The 17711-nt window shown below is 43.3% G+C and overlaps 1 protein-coding gene across 2 annotated transcripts; it reads right to left on the minus strand.

The window, feature by feature from the left end:
• Window positions 1-9871: 9871 nt before the first annotated feature.
• CKAP4 (cytoskeleton associated protein 4) lies at window positions 9872-17705 on the minus strand. 2 transcript variants are annotated; one of them, XR_003252052.1, is made up of 3 exons: window positions 17598-17680; window positions 11191-13165; window positions 9872-11090 (listed from the first exon to the last, which is right to left on the minus strand). XR_003252052.1 is itself a non-coding variant. In XM_026056821.1 (2 exons), exon 2 carries the CDS (start codon window positions 13124-13126, stop codon window positions 11834-11836), a length of 1293 nt encoding a protein of 430 aa, XP_025912606.1. In that variant the 5' UTR covers window positions 13127-13165; window positions 17598-17705; the 3' UTR covers window positions 9872-11833. The 2 variants fall into 2 exon arrangements, 1 of the variants encoding a protein (XP_025912606.1); XM_026056821.1 differs by having other exon boundaries at window positions 9872-13165; window positions 17598-17705.
• Window positions 17706-17711: the final 6 nt, after the last annotated feature.

The following is a 17711-nucleotide window of genomic DNA, read 5'->3' on the forward strand; positions in this document are numbered from 1 at the left end:
CAACTAGCAAGATAATTGCAATACATCCCTGTATTTGGGAAAATCTGTACATGTTTGTAATTGGGCTATATTTATAAAAAGCGGTCAGTGTTCTGCTTCGGAGATCCATGCACGCTTTAGCAAATGGTGTGTGAATTACGCATGCGATCTCTTCTTCCGCCACAGAAAACCTGGTCAACAGCACCCTGCCTCCCTAAGCAGCACTTAGGGCAGCAAATGGGCAACTCTGTTCCAGTTGGAGAATACTAAGAGATTTAGAGGCAGTTAATCAACATGTTGTTTAGCCCAGAGATGGGCATTCCCAGGCCTGTTCTCCACAAGATCTTAAGTAATCTGAGATCTTGACTGATTACGGGATCCTTTTGACTTTAAAGTACATCTACACTGCCAGAGTGATGGGAAAGGACTCTAATGTCTCAACAAACCAAGGTGCAGAATGAAGGGCTTTACCATTACATCTCATCCCAAGGACCCTGCAGGCTTCTTCTGCTCTCTGCTGCAGGACCAACGCACAAGCAGGAATGTGCACCCTTGAAGTTGAAGCTCTACATCCTGCTGCACCCAGATGCTCTGGGAAGGTCTCCCACGTAACTATTTACTCAAATTTAGACATTTAACATCTTTAGATCACCGTAAGAAAGTACATTTTCCTCTTGTTTGCAGGTATGCAAGAGTTTCTTTGGTAGATAACAAACCTGCTTTAAAGAGGTTTATTTTTGTCCTTGAAAACAGTAAATTGAGTTGAACTGATTTGAAATAAAATATTTGTCTGTAACAAATACTTCAACTGAAAGGAACAGGAGAAGGTGGGGAAAGAAGAGACAGACCCTACAGTTAATAAACAGTTAATTAACCAACAGTTAATACAAAGTAGAGAGGACTGATATTAAAGAAAATACTTGTTTAGAATAAACTTACCTGTAGAATCTGCACAGAGAACTGCCAAAGCACCCAGCTGTTTTCCCTGAGGAAAAGGAGGCTCAAAAGTACAGCCAATTCTGATAAATTTCTTTATCAGAAATGTGCATACAAGGACTAAGATCAAAACATACAAAAATATTTCAGCCACACTCTAAATGTTGCCATTATTATTGAAAAAACAGGATATTTGGTGGTCCTGAGTCCTTTGCTGTACTTAGGATTTTTCTCCAAAGGAAATTTTCCTTAACTGCAAGGACTCGCTAAAACTTACTTTACTGGGAACAATGTAGGAAAAAGGGGTTCTCCTGCAGCAAAAACCTTTTCAGTGGGTGCATTGGTGAGGAATGCCCATGACCTAAATAGGGAGAAACATGTAACTAACAGGCTGGAACGGAGGGAGATGGAACAAGCCAACATTAGAAAAAAAAAGAAAGAAAAAAGAAAAAAAGCTAATTACAAACATATGTGTAAAACATATGGCAAGAAAAAGCAAACATGGAGAGAATGGCAAGGATCCTGTGGCAAAGTGATCAGTGGTGAGCTGTCATGCCCAAAGCCACAGGCTGAGCCCTGCAGCATTTATTGCTCCCTGGAAGTCATTTTTCAAGTCAAAGAGCAATACTTCTCCAGCATAAATGAAAAATTCCAGGCAGCAGAGGGTAACTGAAGCCCTATTAAAACAAAAGCATCATTGAAGAGGGACTAATAAGTCACCTATTGACTCGAGGTTTTCATTTGCAGTGGAGAACTCTTTCAAAGCAAGTCCCTGGGCCGAGGCCATCCCTGCGGTATTAACAAAGCACTTTGAGGTGTGCTTATCTTTACTCAGTGCAAACTTTGGAGGGACATAAGCATGTTGCATTGGGCTGGAAGTTTTGACTGTGCTGGTGGGACAGAGAGCTGTTAGCCGAGCCCCCAAGCCCTCTTTGCCTGTGTAAACCAGTAGTCAAGTGCTGCTTCTGCTTTCTGGATGCAGACGGGGAGGGGAGAAAGCAGAGGGAGTGCAGGCTCCTCTGCCCAAATACCACTCTGAGCATGGGCTTTTTTGCAAATGGTTTAGGCATGAGGGCAGTTTGGACTCAAACACAAGCTTGCGCTCACACTCAAAATATAGTTGTTACACTTTTCAAAACTCCCTTCCCTTTTGCTGACCATGGCACTAAAGTTGCCTGGATTCACTAAAGAACGTGGCAACAGGCATTTGCTTGTTGCTTTTTTGAGTGCTTTTTGCATGAATCAGGTGCAGATAGCCAGCCTTAGCCATAATCCTGAGAAAAATTTGGCTCACAGGTTAGGTCCAAGGAACATTGAAATCAGTGCTGTATTAAACCACCTGACGGCTTCTAATACTTCAGACAAAAGTGCAAACATTAACCTTCAGCTACTACAATGCATCTTTTCTCAGCTTGCTTCTCTTTGGCCAACACAAGCAAGCACACCTAGTCCTGAAACTGGATTGTGCAGTGAACATTGTAACTTGGATTTATTTCATTGCTCTCTGAGAGCAGGATGACTTTTTGTTAGGGTGACATGGGAGAAATTGAAAAAATGGAAAACAGTGTTCCAAAAACTCTTTTTAATAGATGTGCTTCTTTTTATAGTTGAGATACTTTCACATACAGGAATTTAGCTCCACGCAAACATTTGAAAGAGCAGCTCTGTTACTGAATTAATTTTAGAGGTAAAGCATAAATATGAAACAGCAAACCTAAGGAAAATGAAAAGCTTTGTGAACAGAAGTAAAGACAAATCAGGATCTGAACAAAGGATAATATAACAGGACTCGTGGATAGATTAAGGTTTTTTTCCAACGGTTAGTGGTTTGGGGACAGACCTCCACATGCGCAAGACCTGCATTACTCAGCTGTGTTCAGTAGACAGCCAGCAGGCACACTGCAAGGTGCAGGACCAGGTTCAACGACGCATACTCCTCTTCCAAAACTATTCCCAGAGCTTCTGCTTCAACAGTACAATTAAATGCGGGTAGTGACACCCCCCCCCCCCCGAAACTGGAAGAACAAATGAATGAAATCTCAGTGATCTCTGCAGACTGGTGAAAATACACTGATTCCAGAAAGTTCAAATGTGATTTCTGTCTCACCTTATGGAGCTGCCAACACTTCTGAAGCACTTCTCTGTGATGCTTAAAGTCCTTGATGCCTCTTACATGACCTGAACCAAACACTATTTTGAGGGTTATATTTAACAAATAATACTGCAATTCCACTACCTATTGCCAGCTACATTGTAAGTGCTCCCTGTCCATATTGAAAGAACAGATAGAAGAAATAGAAGATTCTTTGCCCTGGGAGAAGTTACTAACTGGTAAAGCTCCCAAAACACTGGAAAATATGTAGTGAGGCAGGAGACTGGAAAGCAGAGGTATCCATTCTGTTTGGTCCTTGCAAACTTTGCTCTGTAACCAAATTCTTCACCCTCCCCCATCCCATTCCTACACGTAACTCATCCAGTGACTATGGAAATCAACAGAGAGGGATCCATCAATGTCCTTTGGCCTCGGCTCATATCCCATTAAAGGTGCGATTCCAAGGAAGGCAGGCAGGGGAGACTGTAGAAACACCTAAAAGTTAACTTAATAAAACGTAACGGGTATAGTGGCTGCTGCCAGTCACCTGGACTGGATGAGCTCCCTTTGTTGTATGCCACATCCCTTTAGCACACTTCATCTTCAGTCCTCTACTACTCTTTTTGGTTGATTAGCTGCTTTGGGGAGATTGTCTCCTCTTCTGTGACTCTACAATGGAGGGAGGGAACAGTGGTACAAGGGACAAACGTTGCCTGCACCCTTGTTTCATACAGCTCCACAGCTACATTATTTTTCTCCTGTTACATTTTCCCCATGTTGTTACAGGATAACTCAAAAGTGTGCATGTGTTAATGTGTGGCACTCTAAAAACTTTAAGATGTCCTGCCCCTGGTTTAGCAGTGCCCCCGATGCAAAAGAGGCCCCTAGGAGTCGTCCTGCTGCCTCTACAGCTGCTGCTGCTTTAAAAGTGAAATAACTTAGGGAGCAGGTACAGGGCTTTTTCCAATCCTGCCACCAACCTGCAGTCACAGAAAAGCCCTGACATTCTTCTGGGATGTTGTAATGCAGTTTGATCACTGAACATGTTCAAGTACAGAGGTATTTTTCATGGATCTAAGAAGTTATCATCACCTCTGTTAATTATCTCTGAGGATTCAGACTCTAGGAAGCGTTAATTATCCCTCCATCCATCTCATGTTCACAAAGGCTTAACAGGGCTATTTTTAGAGATACAAATATCTCCTTCCTGAATGGAGAAGTTGTTTCTTTTCCTTGCATATCTTATTTTTGAATGTTGAACACATTAGACAGAACTGAATTTTTCCTCTGTCTTAGAAACCATCCTAAAAATGTACAATAGTTAATGAAATTGTTAAGAACAGTACCACCTTCAGACTTGAATATATGCTGTTAGAAACGGTATGGGAATGAGACAAAAATGATCAAAATGGGCTGCTTGGAGTCCACACTTATCCTACCAAATACGCCTTTGGGAGAGCTGTTTGGTGCCCAGAGCAGACAGGTGCCTAAGCAAGTCTTCTCGTCCAGTGCCGGCTGTAATAGAGGTTGAACCTCCGGGCAATGGTATTGCACACACAACATAGGAATAACAATAGTTTCATTCAGCTCCGTCAATGTCCCTTTTGTTTCCAGCTCTGCGGGTCATGATGGGATCTATGAAAGCATCAGCTGAACGTGTACCAGTGTAGTGTGGCCTCCAGACAGCTGGAAGCAATCACATGGAGAAGGCTGAACCTCAGTTAGGTATTTATTCTGGAGCCTAATGATAAGCACTGGGCTGTCTATATTGTTAATACTTGCAATCATTTGGGCAGAAATACCTAGTAAATATGCCCTGAGGCCCAGTCTGCTTCCCCAAGACCATATAGCATATTTGTCCTGTATTCCCCCCTTTGACAATGTTCTTATGTTGCTGTGTCTAGACCCTGAGAAGGGGACTTTAGAAACAAAAGGCTCAGTATGGGTAGATCTGCTAGCTATTAGATATTCTGGTAAACAGCTCTTATGGGCTCAAAGGAGAGGATAGGATTTTTGGAGCTTTAGGTACTGGAAATTATTCCTGGGTATATTACACACTTTCTGTGTGGCTTTGGACAAAGTGCTTTGGCCTTGACTTTGTACCAGGAAAGGAAATGGGAGTGTAGCTACTGACTTCAGTGGGATCTGGATCAGGACCTTTGTCTCTCCATAACTTTTAAGTTTCCCATCTACACGTAGGAACTATAAAGGAGTTAGTTAGTTGGTTGGAAATTTTCTTTTAAGATCTCACTGTTTTCCATTTACAGACTTTGAGCATGCTGCAGAGATAGCCCGAATGGGGCTTCCCAGATTCCAGCTCTGATGGAACCTCTTGTGCTTCCCGGGGCTCTGGCTCCCAAGCAGATCTCCTTGCAGGTTGGGTCACACTCCCTTTAGCAGAGAATTTTGAGTTTCCAAGGTGCTGGAAGGGTTTTTTAGTCAAAGTCTGAAATAATAGTCAAAACACATTCTGGGAAGAAATTACATTTCTCCTCACTGGAATATTTCCTTTTTACCTGCCAATAGCAACTCTGTCAACTAATTGGTTTAGATAATGTCTCTTGTGGTGATCTGTCTAAACGTGTGGCTCTGTATGCTGCCTAACATATGAAGCCCAAATTTCCTTGTGGCTTCAAATTATTACTGTAAAACGAATGATATTAAAACATCACATTCTGCATCTCCCAACACATATATATTTATAGGGGAGTTTGGTCAAAAGGGAAAAAGCGGGGGGAACATTATCAGAACTTCATTTGAAAGTCAGAGCCCTAAAAGAAATTTTGGAAGAGTTTCAAGGTAACCCTGATTCTTTCTTTGCTTGTTATGTTTTCCATCCTTACTCATAACTGTAGGACTCCATCCCAACCCCAACCTAAGCAGTATTGACAGGAAAGGATTATCCACAGGAATTTGACATATTTACATCTAGAGAGTGCCAAGGGAAAATCTTTCTGAGTGGAACAAAGCCGGCCTTATTCGAACTAGCTTCTTCCTCTGGAATTGTGGATGGACACCAGAGTGGGGTACAGGATTTAATTGGGTAATAAATATTTCATCTAAGCTAATTTTTCTAAACGGGATAGGTAGTAAAATGAGAAAATGTTTCTTTGGCTTTTAATTCTGATTTTTTATTTCTAGCTTATTTCATGGTGAAATAAGAATCTCTTGAGAAAAGATTTGTTCCTCAACACTAAGCTGAGCATCTAGATAGCATCACGTTGGGAGGGATTCTGAAATGTAATATTTATATATCCATATCAACCAAAGGATCACCTGCTCCATGCACTCCAAAACCAAGAAAGAGCAGAGTTCAGGGATCTCTGTCTTAGGTCTAGCAAGCTACAAGTGCGACACTGCATTATACATTTTTTACTGATTCTGAATAGCTCTGGGTTTTAGTATCTGCATTATAAACATAGGAATCATCAAACTCTGTCCCTATAAACAGACTTCTGCTTTCTCCTTTTCAGGTGTGAGCAAGATTTGACTCCTGAGAAGGTTTATTATATTGGGAGCTTGCAAAACGTTTTATACTAAGAGATTCTAGAAAGCAAACCCTAGAGAGGGTTTGCTGTGTGAGCAAGCAGAAAATACACTTTTTGCTTTGGTGTCTGAGGCAGAATTACTCTTTGAGTATCCTTGGTCACTGTTAGACCAAAGGGATGGTTGGGAAAAGGAATCATTTTGCATGTTCTTTGACCATCTCATGCGAGGATTGACAAATAAGTGTCGATAAACACCTATATGTAAATATCCTGACTCTCCATTGCTGATATCCCTGAATATCTGCTCATGGCTGGCCAAGAATGATGACAACTAAAACGTATGCCAGAAGGGCAGGGTAACAGCAGTGTAGGAGCACTTTGAGGAGCAACAGGGATTAGCCTCTCACACGGCTAAATACTATATTTGGATGATATTAAAAACAAAAACAAAACAACCACGACTTCCCCCTGCCCAAACATTCATAAACTAAGTACTTCATGACACAACAAATGGGTCAGGGACCATCGCCACTGCTTCTGCTGAAACGCGACTTTTAGCTTTTACATGGTTGTTTTGCAGGCAGCGGAGGCGGAGTGCGGCGGCCGCTGGCCCCCATTGGGCACACCAAGCCCAGGAGCCACCGCCGGGTTTGGAGAGGCTGGAGGTTGCCTCAGCTGGACCCAAAGTGGTGGGCAGGGATGGCAGCAGGGTCGTGGACTGGGTGCTCCTGCTTGGTGGCAGGCCGCTTGACCAGTTTCGCTCCCGCGCTGGCCAGGGCTTGGAAAACCCGACACGACCAGACCCCTGGTGCAGGGCAGCCCTCTTGCAGCAAAACTGTGCTGCAGCAAGTGCCTTTTCCCGGTGAGCAGGGATGGCTGGACCATGCTGGTACTGCGCCTTGCATTTGTGGCTGTAGCCTCACTAAGAGCTCTTCACAGATGTAGCGTGCCCACTCGGCTGAAGCGGTAAAAGCAATAGGCTATTCCTATACCAGTGGATTTAACATGCCCAGCACACGTCTAGGCTAGCAAACACTCTTAGCTCCAAAAATTTCACATTTTTTTGTTTTTTTGAATTTGGCAGATAAATTCTTTGACTCTAGCAGAAGTGACATGGTCTACAAGGTAAGAGAAAGATATGGAGAATCAGGACTGCCAGATCCTGCTCCTGACCTGTGAGAGCCCTTCGTAGAAGTTAAGGTTTGGGAAGATCCTTGCAGGCCCTTGTCCAGGCAGGCACACACACACACACACACAAGGCTGCATCAGCTATACTTGTGTCTTAAAAACTGTTTGCCCCACATACGCGTAGAGGCTTGCAGCGATGAAGACTCTAGCCTCTCTAGTGCCATTATGCTATCCTTGCCACTGACTTCTTGCATTTCTGCCCATAACATCTCACCCTCTCCATAATGAGTTCTTTATGTTTTGAAAGTCTTTTATGTATTTGGAGATTGTTTATTGTTTCCTCCCTCTTTTCTCTTCAATCCATTTTTCTTTTTTTTTAAGTCTAAAAGGGCCAAATTGTTCAATCTTTTCTCACAGAACGTTTGACTTCTGATCATCTTTCTTTTCTTCTTCTAAAGCCTTTCCAGTTCATCTTTCTTGAAGTGCCCAAAACTGGACACAGCCCATCCTTAGCAGTGCTGGGCAGAGCGAAGAGACCATGCTGCATGCTTTTTAGGCTATTCTGGTGTTTGCTCATATTAGTATGCCTTTGTCCCTGTAGTTTAATTTCTCTGCAGCTTTGTTTACAGTAGAGAGTTTTACTGGCTCCGTTATGTTAAATAGCATGGTGAAAAAAATAAATCACTAATCCTCTAACATACACATTTATGCCAACAGAAATTCTTTTTACTATTACAGGTTATTTCACCTGAGACAGCAGTCTAACCCTGCAGGAAAAGTGTCTTTAACAGCACGAGATTTATCTCCATCCATCAGGTTTGCCAGTGTCGTTATTTGGGCAAGCCCTTTCAAGTATAATCAAGACCACAGTTTCTTGGTCTAATAGTTTCTCCATTTATAAGAGGATGAGAGCTGAAAATGAAGACAAATGTTAATGAACTGACTCAATCAACACTTAACAATCAATTGGACAGTTCCAGGTGAAAGCTGATACAGGAGCAGCATGTATTGATGAATTACTGCAAATGTCAAAGAACACTGATAACAGACAATGACTTACTTGAGACCTTCTCCACTTCTTCTGTTGGAAGCTGTAATAACAATGTTGAAGAGCAGTACTAGGTCTTGATGTGCTCTGTGAGCATTTACTAGTGAATTGGGAAGCATCTGTGTTCCACGAGGCTGCCAAACCAAATATAAAAGCTGAATCTCAAGCCTGCCAAGAGATCCTTTCAGGCGATCCCTACCTCCAGCCACGTGATTATTTATGGAAAATTATTATTACTTATTTAGTGAAATAAATAATTTCAATAGTTTGCCATAGGATTTTAATTACTAGAAGTGTAGCTAGTAATTTTTCATCTAATCTCTGAGATCTAGCTTGGCCTAGCTGCACCAGTGACTTTACAATGACTTTAAGTTCCCTCATCATGGGACTACTACCTTTCAAAGCCACTGCATGCTCATGGTCAGCTCCCTGCCACCAGATTATGTTGTGTCTTTTCTAGATGGAAGGGCTTGTGTGCTTGTCTGCTTTGCCCAATAGATAGGTAGTCTAATAACAGGTATTACCTGTCTCTAGAATTTGGCCTCAGGTACTACCAGGGCATGATGATGCCCATGCTCCTTTTTTCAACACTGTAAGCAGTACAGAAGAAACAACGTTCGGCTCTCACTATTCTAAAGCTACTTGTAGGGTAAATTTGGGTGCATCTGTGTGGGCAATCAGAATGAAGTCAGCCTTTCCCAAACTTTTGAAAGCCAGGTTTCCTTCATGAAGATACTGCCAGTTTATGGCTCTCGCGATCCAGTTTTCAAAGCGATCCAAAATGAGCAGCCGCTTTGGAAAGGTTATGTAGGTCCTTTCAGTACATTATTTCCATTCTACATGTTTTGGGCATTGAGAAAGTGGTTAAAAACAGCATGATAAAGCCTTGTTGGTGGCACCTGAGTTAGCTTTCATCGCACAAATCATGCATATCCTACCTCAGAACAGTCTGGCAGCTTCTGAGTGTTCTAGTCAACAGCGCTGCATTGATCAGGCTCATCTCCTGTTTTCAAGAGTTTCTTCATAGCCACAACAGATAAGACTACCTTTATGTTCCCCTGTGAAAGCTGAGAACAAATAATGGGCTGTGTCCCCTCTGAGTATAAAGTTCTTACACTTCCCCCAAGCCATTTCCAGTATCCCACTGGGAGCATTCTGGAAAACACTATGTTAAGTAAGCAGCAATCAAAAAAAAGGTGCTAAGAATGTTCCAAATGTTTATTATGTATTAAAAATACTGCAAATAAGCCATACAGTTCATTTTCACAGTAACCTAAACAACATTATTCAAAAACTTGAGAAGTCAACAAAGAACAGTGCAGTTCAATCAGTGACAACAAAGTTATCTCAATGCCTGGGTCCCTCCTATTATGTCAGCAATTTTTTCCTGTTTACAGGGGGAATAACACTGGGTATAGTTGAGTATCTTATTTAGCTAAGGGAACTTCTTTTTACCGGTGCTGTTCCCACAAACTTACCACTGGTAAGAAATAGCACTGGAGGTGCTATTTCTAGGAATTCCTTTCTAATGCAGCCAAAGATCTGGCTAGTCCAGGCTGAGGTGGTCATGATGCATTCTACAAGCCAGCAGTGGCCATTATTTCCAAGATATCCACATACAGACACCTGTATCAAATCTTTGGATAACATTCAAAACAAAACTTTAAAAGGAGGGATATTAGAAATCCTTCCCCAAAAGACAGAAAACTAAGAAAGCTCCACAAGGAAGTGGTTTTTAAATGAACATCAACATCTGGAGTTATCAGACACTTTTTCTCATTCTCAGCTAGTCAGTAGAGGGATCCTTTACTCCCAGTGTCCCAGGCAGACACCCAGTGACACCAGTGATAAAGCATCAGGCCTGAAGTCCTGAATGTGACAATAATAATTCAGGTCACTGCCAGCTATGGAAGAACTTGGAAATGCATATGCCTTAGAAGCAATTCTGCTGATTTCATCCTGATTTTCCTCCTTTTGTGTTTTGGTGTGTATTATTATTATTAGCATGCTTGCTGTATGAGGAACACCAAAGTTGTGATTTCAGTCCTTCTCTCTCCTCTTTCCAATTTGTGATTGTTTCTACAGAAAGTCCTGTATCACAGATGGGGGTTTAGGACTTTACCGGAAAAACACAGCCTCATCACGTAAACAGCCCAAAAATATGACAAAAATGTTACTGTACTCTCTTGAAACTAATCTCATCCTTCAGCTCAGATGTCCCTTCTCAGCACTGATCTTCTGCATCAGCAGCTAAAGATGCTGGGAAAGAAGCCTATGATCGCAATCAGTAAATCTCTCCAGCCATGCAGTGCACCACCTCTCAGCATCTGAGTGAAGCAGCGCTTCTTTCTGTCCCCGCTCTTCTTTGCTCTTGAGTGCAACAGTCACAACTTGCTTCTTTCTTCCCACTGTAAAATAGCTGTAAAACAAGCTACTACTGCTTAGCAACTCGCCATGTGCCAGCTGGGCTGTGGTAAGTGTCCACGCGTACAGTCTCAGCCCCAAGCAACGCCACTTACCTCAAGCTGCCCTCATGGTGGGTTCAGCTAACGCCTGTTAGCTCCTTGGCAGAGATTAAGGACACACAAAAATGTACTACAGCTCAGCTGATGCATGGTAGACTGACCATAAGGCTGAGTCCCAAACTGCAGAAACGGATGAGTTACTTCTGGCCTGCTCCACACTCAAGTTTACCAGTATAACAGTTTTAGCTAGAGATGTAGTTTTGTTCACTTGTTTCTTAATCCAAACACACCAGTCAAATCCTCAGTGTGTACAGCAGTATGGTTTTCATACCAAAACAGCCGTAGCCCTCCTGTGTGGGATATCTAGTGTCATAGTGTGAAACACCTTCATACCATTAAATATGTGCCCATGCTAATGAGGCTGTAGTGCCTTAGCTACACCACAATAGTTACAGTGGCACAACTTTCTAGAGAAGATGAGCCCTTAGAAACTCAAACCCCAACTAAACTCATGTTTTCATAAAACAAAACAAAAAACTACACAAAAGAGAAATAAAGGAAATAAGCAGAACTGTCTCTATTATTAAAGTATTCTTATTCTCTTTGGAGGTATCAAATTGCTTTTAGAGAGAGTAAAAAACTGGGCATACAAAAGCTATTCTCTTTAATCCAAAATTTGTACAAGGAGCACTGCTACCTAAACTTTCTCATGTATTTTTTCTACTTTCACAAACAATCTTTCCAGATCATTCCTCAAGTCATCTATCGAACTCTTCACAGACTCCAAGTTGTTCTCATTATTTTCAATTTTCACTGAGTAGGAGACTAAACTATCCACTGCAGTTCTTATCATTTTCAAATCAGAATCAACCTGGCTGACAGAAGATCTCAGTTCATCTACAGAGCCTTCAACAGAAGAAAATTTTTCGAGATAGCCTTGAGAATGTGCTTGACCTGTCTGAAGATTTCCTTGATCCAACAAAGTACTAATTTGTTTCTGGACATCCTGAAGAGCACCAGAGGATGGCAGGTCACTGATACTTCGTCTCAAGTTCTCCACATCATTGTACAGTGAGGTCTGTGATTCACCAAGATTTCTCAGAACGTCTGTAATTGAAGTTACGTCTTTATCTGAGATTCCCTGAAGAGCGGTAATGCTTTGTTCTAGGGTACTGAGCTTATCTTCATATTCTGCCTCCTTAGAAAGGAAAGATTGCAACTTTTCAGTATGTTGAGCAGCAACAGAAGTTAGAGACTCCAGGCTCTCTTCTGTGTGTCTCAAACGAGACTCCAGTCCTTCACTGTTCTTTTCAAAAGTTTCTAATGCTTTTCTGAAGAGTTCATTTTTTTCCCATTTGTTGAGGTCAGCTTTAATTTGCAGTAAATCTTCATCAAGTCTTTTAATGTCACCGGGGAGCTGCATAATAGAATCCTCAGCTCTAAGAACTTTCTCTTGTAAAGCTTTTAACGAAAGGTGTTCAGTGTCTGCTGCCTCTTTGAATTTCTCATGTTCTTGTTTGAGGTTGACTAACTCTTTCACTTCAGTATACACATCAGATTCCATGGAGTCTATTGTACTTTTCAGGGCCTCTATGTCCTTTTCTTTGGTTTTCATGGAGGTCTGCATCTCATCAAAAGCATCTTTCAGCACCTTTATTTCATGCTTATACACATCTGCTTCTTCTAGAGAAACAACCTTTGCTTTCATATTGTTGATTTCATCTTGGCTCCTTTGCTGGACTTCAGTGAATATAGCGATGTTATCATTTATTGACTTGGTTAACTCTGTTAGTCTCTCTTCCACAGTGTTTTCCAGTGATGTGAAGTCTCGTTCCCTTGCATCCTTTACCATGTGGATGCCATCAGACAAATCTTTCAAGATTTCATTTTGTAGCTTCTGAAGCACTTCACTGATACGGTTTATTTCGCTCTCCCCTTCCTTAACAGCCTTCTCAGTAACTTCTTGTTTCTGCTGAGTGATTTTCATCATGGATTCAAACTCTCCAAATGTGGCTTGAAGGGAACGCACCTGAAACAGAAATCCATATCTTTAACACTTACAATTTCATCCTTAGCTACATGCCTATCCTTTGTTTTTAAGGTCCTTATGGCCCTGGTTATCATATGAAATGATCACCACCTTCCAGTCTTTCAGGCTTCCTATCTGAGGCCACCCTATGACCTATATCTATAGGAAGTACAAAAAGCCCAGCACCTTCAGCCTCAAAGCTCTATATATGCACACCTTCTGCTGAGGATCCTGGGTCTCACTGACCTGCCATAGATTATCCACAAAGTCTGTAGCAGTGAAAATCAAACCTAAGTCTTCAGAGTTTGCACACTGACCTCTGAGCCATCCCTCCCTCTACAACTCCTTGGGGTTGGTTCTATGGGCTGCAAGTCCTTAATTAGGGCAAAAAAATAAACAAAAAAAATCCAGCACCAGCTTCTGTGTGAATTTTGCCTAAGTATGGAGAAACTGGGATTAGGCTTTAACAGGTGATCAGACCTTAGGCCAATACCTGAACATGAAAGAAGTTTCAAACCACTTGAGGATGGACAACAGGGAAAAAACAGGGAAAAAGGGGAGCTAGGAATAGCTGGTGAATAGAAGTAGTAATCGTGACATTTTGCTGCTCTTAGACATCAGTGTAATTCTGGAGACAATCTTCTTGTTTGCTATTTTTTAAGATAAAAATATAGAAAGGCTTTAATGTTCTAAAGACAGTACCACATTATTCAAACACATGCCTATACATACACACTCTTAGCGAAAAGGGGCATAGGTGCACGTATGTGTATGCAGGCATAGAAGAAAGTTGCAGCAGCTGTTAAGGGGACCAACTCACAGGAAGCTGTTACTATCCCAACTACAAGTTACCTTTACTGCTGGCTTCACTGACAGCAATAGGGAAAAGGGCAAGGGTTAAGTGGCCACCAAGTTAAACTACTCTCACCTCTACAGTTAAGACACAGGCACACCAAAGGGGAAGCGTGCATTACCTAATTCTGGGGCCAAGCAGCGTATCAGTCTCACGACTGTCAAGAAGTCTTTTGTGGGGGGGGGTTGTTTTTTTTAAAAAACATTGCAAAGTAATGTAAGAATGCCCACTGGCTGCAACAGGAATCCATCACGTACAAAATACCTCAAGGCTTTGGCAGAAGGGCAAGTGCTGAGTAATGCATGTCGCGTTGCTTCACGCTCCTCTCTATGTCTGAGGGGTATATTAATCAGTCCTGCCATATGGGCTGCCATGTTTACTGATTAGATAAACAGCTGGAGGGGTGGTTTTATTTTGGAAATGGAAGGAAGCATACTTTATATATCCTTAGAAAGAATTATACAGAGGTCTTTTTTATTTTTTTCCTCTTTAACTGAAAAGGATTCCAGCAGCTTTCAGTCAGCCTCTGAACCTAGAAATTCATCTCAAAAGATCTAACAGACTTACTAATTACTAATTAAGTTATTCACATGTATTTTTTCTGAATTAAATCCTTGGTCAAAGCCTCCTTGATTTTAGTGGAGGTCTATGCTGTGAAAGAATTGTAGTTTGGTCATGAAACTTTCCCTTGCTCCAAGAGATCCCTGAAGTTTGCAGAATGCCCATAAAAATGACTTCCTTCCCCTGCCCCCTGCTTTTTGTAAAAAGGTTTGTAGCTTTACTTTTCCCATAGCTTGTAGTCTCTAGATCTCACATACCAGGCTAAGAATGAATTAAAAGGTGGGGGGGAGCAGGGGAAGCAGGTAATACTGGCATACAAATTGCTGCAGGGCAACAGCCATTACACTGACTTACCAACCTTACTTTCATTACTTCGTAATTGTCATTCATTCTGATTTTTTTTCCACATAGAGAGCTCTTTCTGTATCCCTATAAATGGACTTCAGGACTCTAGAAGGACTGCGCAAGAAAGTTCGCCTCTCCCTCTTACGACAAATCATTTATTTTCCTTGACACATTCCAACTAAACCACTAAATTTATATTTGCAATCAACCTATCTTTGTATGTCAGTATTAGAAAAGGCACCAGAAATGTCCAGGGGAACTCTCTAGAGTGTCAGGAGGTCTCTGCTGGTGTAAATCTGACAGAGAGGGATCCCACCCCTCACATATGGAGAGAGGGGTATGCACAGTGTTGGAGAAACACCGCGGTGGAAGTACTTGACGCCTACTCCTCTACTGCATTTGGGCAATGCCCGTGGTGTAAGTTAAAGACCGTTCCCTATACTTCTAGCTTCTGGTGGAGCCAGCCACAGAGCTCTGATACAATAAAATGCACCAAGGTCCTCAAATTAGACCAGCTTCTAATCTGATCTGTCCTAACATATGCTCAGCTCCCCCAAGTACCACCAGGGCCCCAGACAAATCCCTCGCAAGAGAGGGGAAAAACCCACAACTCCAAAGTAATAGCTCATCTTCACTACAAAGTTGGTTTGTGTGCGCACCTATGTGCCTGTCTGCCCATTTGCTGCTCATGGCTGGTAACTTGTGAAACCTTAGCCCTTGAAAGGTTTACTATCCTAAACGGGACATAAAAATACCTCCATAGCTAACAACTGTGTCTTCGCAAAGCAGTCATACTATCTCGTCTTCTAACACCAAATAACCTTGGCTTCTCAAACGTGTGCTATACTACAAGGACTAGATTTCCACATCATTTCCTTTCTCCTCCTACTGCTGATGTGTAAAGCAGATGAGCTTATACAACGCTCCTGACGGTGGCTCTGTGCACTGAAAGCCGAAAGGGAGCTCCACGTAGCAGCCTGTACTGCCCACCCCTCCGTAAGCACTGAACAGGACCCTATGCTTTTGTAAAGCAGTATCAGGTCTCCTCTTCCTCAAGTACGTTCTTCTGGAAAGACAGCACAAGAACACAGCAAACAAAGCTTTCGAGGGTTGTACTGAAGCTCTGTGTGATCGCTTTCCTCTGCCTTTTATTTTTGCATTGCTGCACGAATGGCTAACATCAGCCCTCTGCTATACACTGGCAGATAAAGTTTCTGTCCTCTTTGAAATCAGCTCTTCATAAACTTATGTTCTGTACCTTTCCCTTGAACACATAACATACACCTAAGATTTTTCTGCAAGAACGCAGAGATGGAGGGAGCAAACTATATCTACTCCTGCTTGGAAGAGTTTATATACTGCTCATATATCTCAGTCCTCACATATAATACTCACATATTATAATTCTATGTCCTGTACGCCCTGCCATTGCAATTTCTTCCTTCCTATAGTTTGTAACAAGGCCTTAAAAACTAGGAAAAAAACCCCAACCCTTGCTAGTTCAAAGCGTGACCCAGACAACACCGAGTTTAAAAAAAAAAACAAACAGGATTTAAGATTAGCTTCAGAAATAGTCCTGCATTTTTACAACCCTTTTTTCACTGCATACAAATGCTCCTTTTCCTCCTTGCTGAGAGAGAGAGGAAGCCCCAAGACACTGATCCTACAAATTCCACGTGTACAGACTGCCGCGCTTCCGGGCAATGCCGTGCACGGTCTGAGAACGCCCGGCCCCAGCCCAAACTCGTCATACCCAGGGAGCGGGGAATCGGTACGGCTGCACAGAGGCAGCTCGCAATGCACAACACGGTCGAGCTGAGGCAAGATTTTCCCCTTCTCTCATCTGACGCAGTTGTAACTTTACATACTGCTTTCAAACCGATTTACCTACTCCCTAGACAAGTCCGACTGTATTTTAATGCGATCATGTGCCCTCACACACAACATTTTCTTAAGTTTTGGGCACCCTGAGACCTATCCGGACAGACACTGCCATTTGTGAAACTCCAGCTCGGGGGCCAGTAAGGCCGGAGGGGAAAAAAAGTAGGAGGAAAAAGCGTTTTTTCCATTCGCTCGAGCCATACGCTCTTTGCTGACTACTTCCCCGCCCTTCCGCGAGCCCGGGCTGCGACGGGCGCTCGGGTCCGGCTCCCCCGGCGGCGAGGGCGGCAGGAATTTGGAAGGCGCCGCCAGGCACAAGCGCGACTCGGCGTTTCTGGCGCTGCCTCCGCGCTGCTCGGTGGCACGGGCCGGGCTTTTGCCGCCGGGGGCGCGCGGCGCATCCCGGCGCTGCCCGAAGCCGCGGGCGGGCCCGGCCGGGACGGCGCTAGTTCCTGCCACGTCCGACGGCGCGCACCTGCCCGCGCCGCGCTCCCTCTCGCGCTGCTTGCAATGGCGGAAAATATATTAAAAAAAAAAAAAAGAAAGAAAGAAAGAAAAGACGCGTGGCAGGCTCACAGGACTGCAAGTCCTGCACTTCCACCCACCCGGGCGTGTTATATAAAACCGCTTCACGTTCAGGAACGAGCCGCCCCGCCGCGCCGCTTTCAGCATCGTAAAAGCGGCCTTTTGGCTATGCTTCCCAACAAGCCGGGCTATGCCCTGACCTGAAGCAAGCACGGCGGCGGGGGGCTATGCAGCACCCCCCCCCCCGCCCCGACGGCGCCGCGCTACCTTCTGCACCACGGCGTCCAGGGCGGCGGCCAGCTCGCCCCGCTGCCGCGCCGAGGCCTCCCTCTCGCGGCTGCTCCGCCCGACCTCCTCCCGCAGCTGCCGCACGTACCAGCC

This window comes from Apteryx rowi, unplaced genomic scaffold, assembly GCF_003343035.1.
Source record: "Apteryx rowi isolate R43461 unplaced genomic scaffold, aptRow1 scaffold_133, whole genome shotgun sequence".
In the NCBI taxonomy this organism is placed as follows: domain Eukaryota; kingdom Metazoa; phylum Chordata; class Aves; order Apterygiformes; family Apterygidae; genus Apteryx; species Apteryx rowi.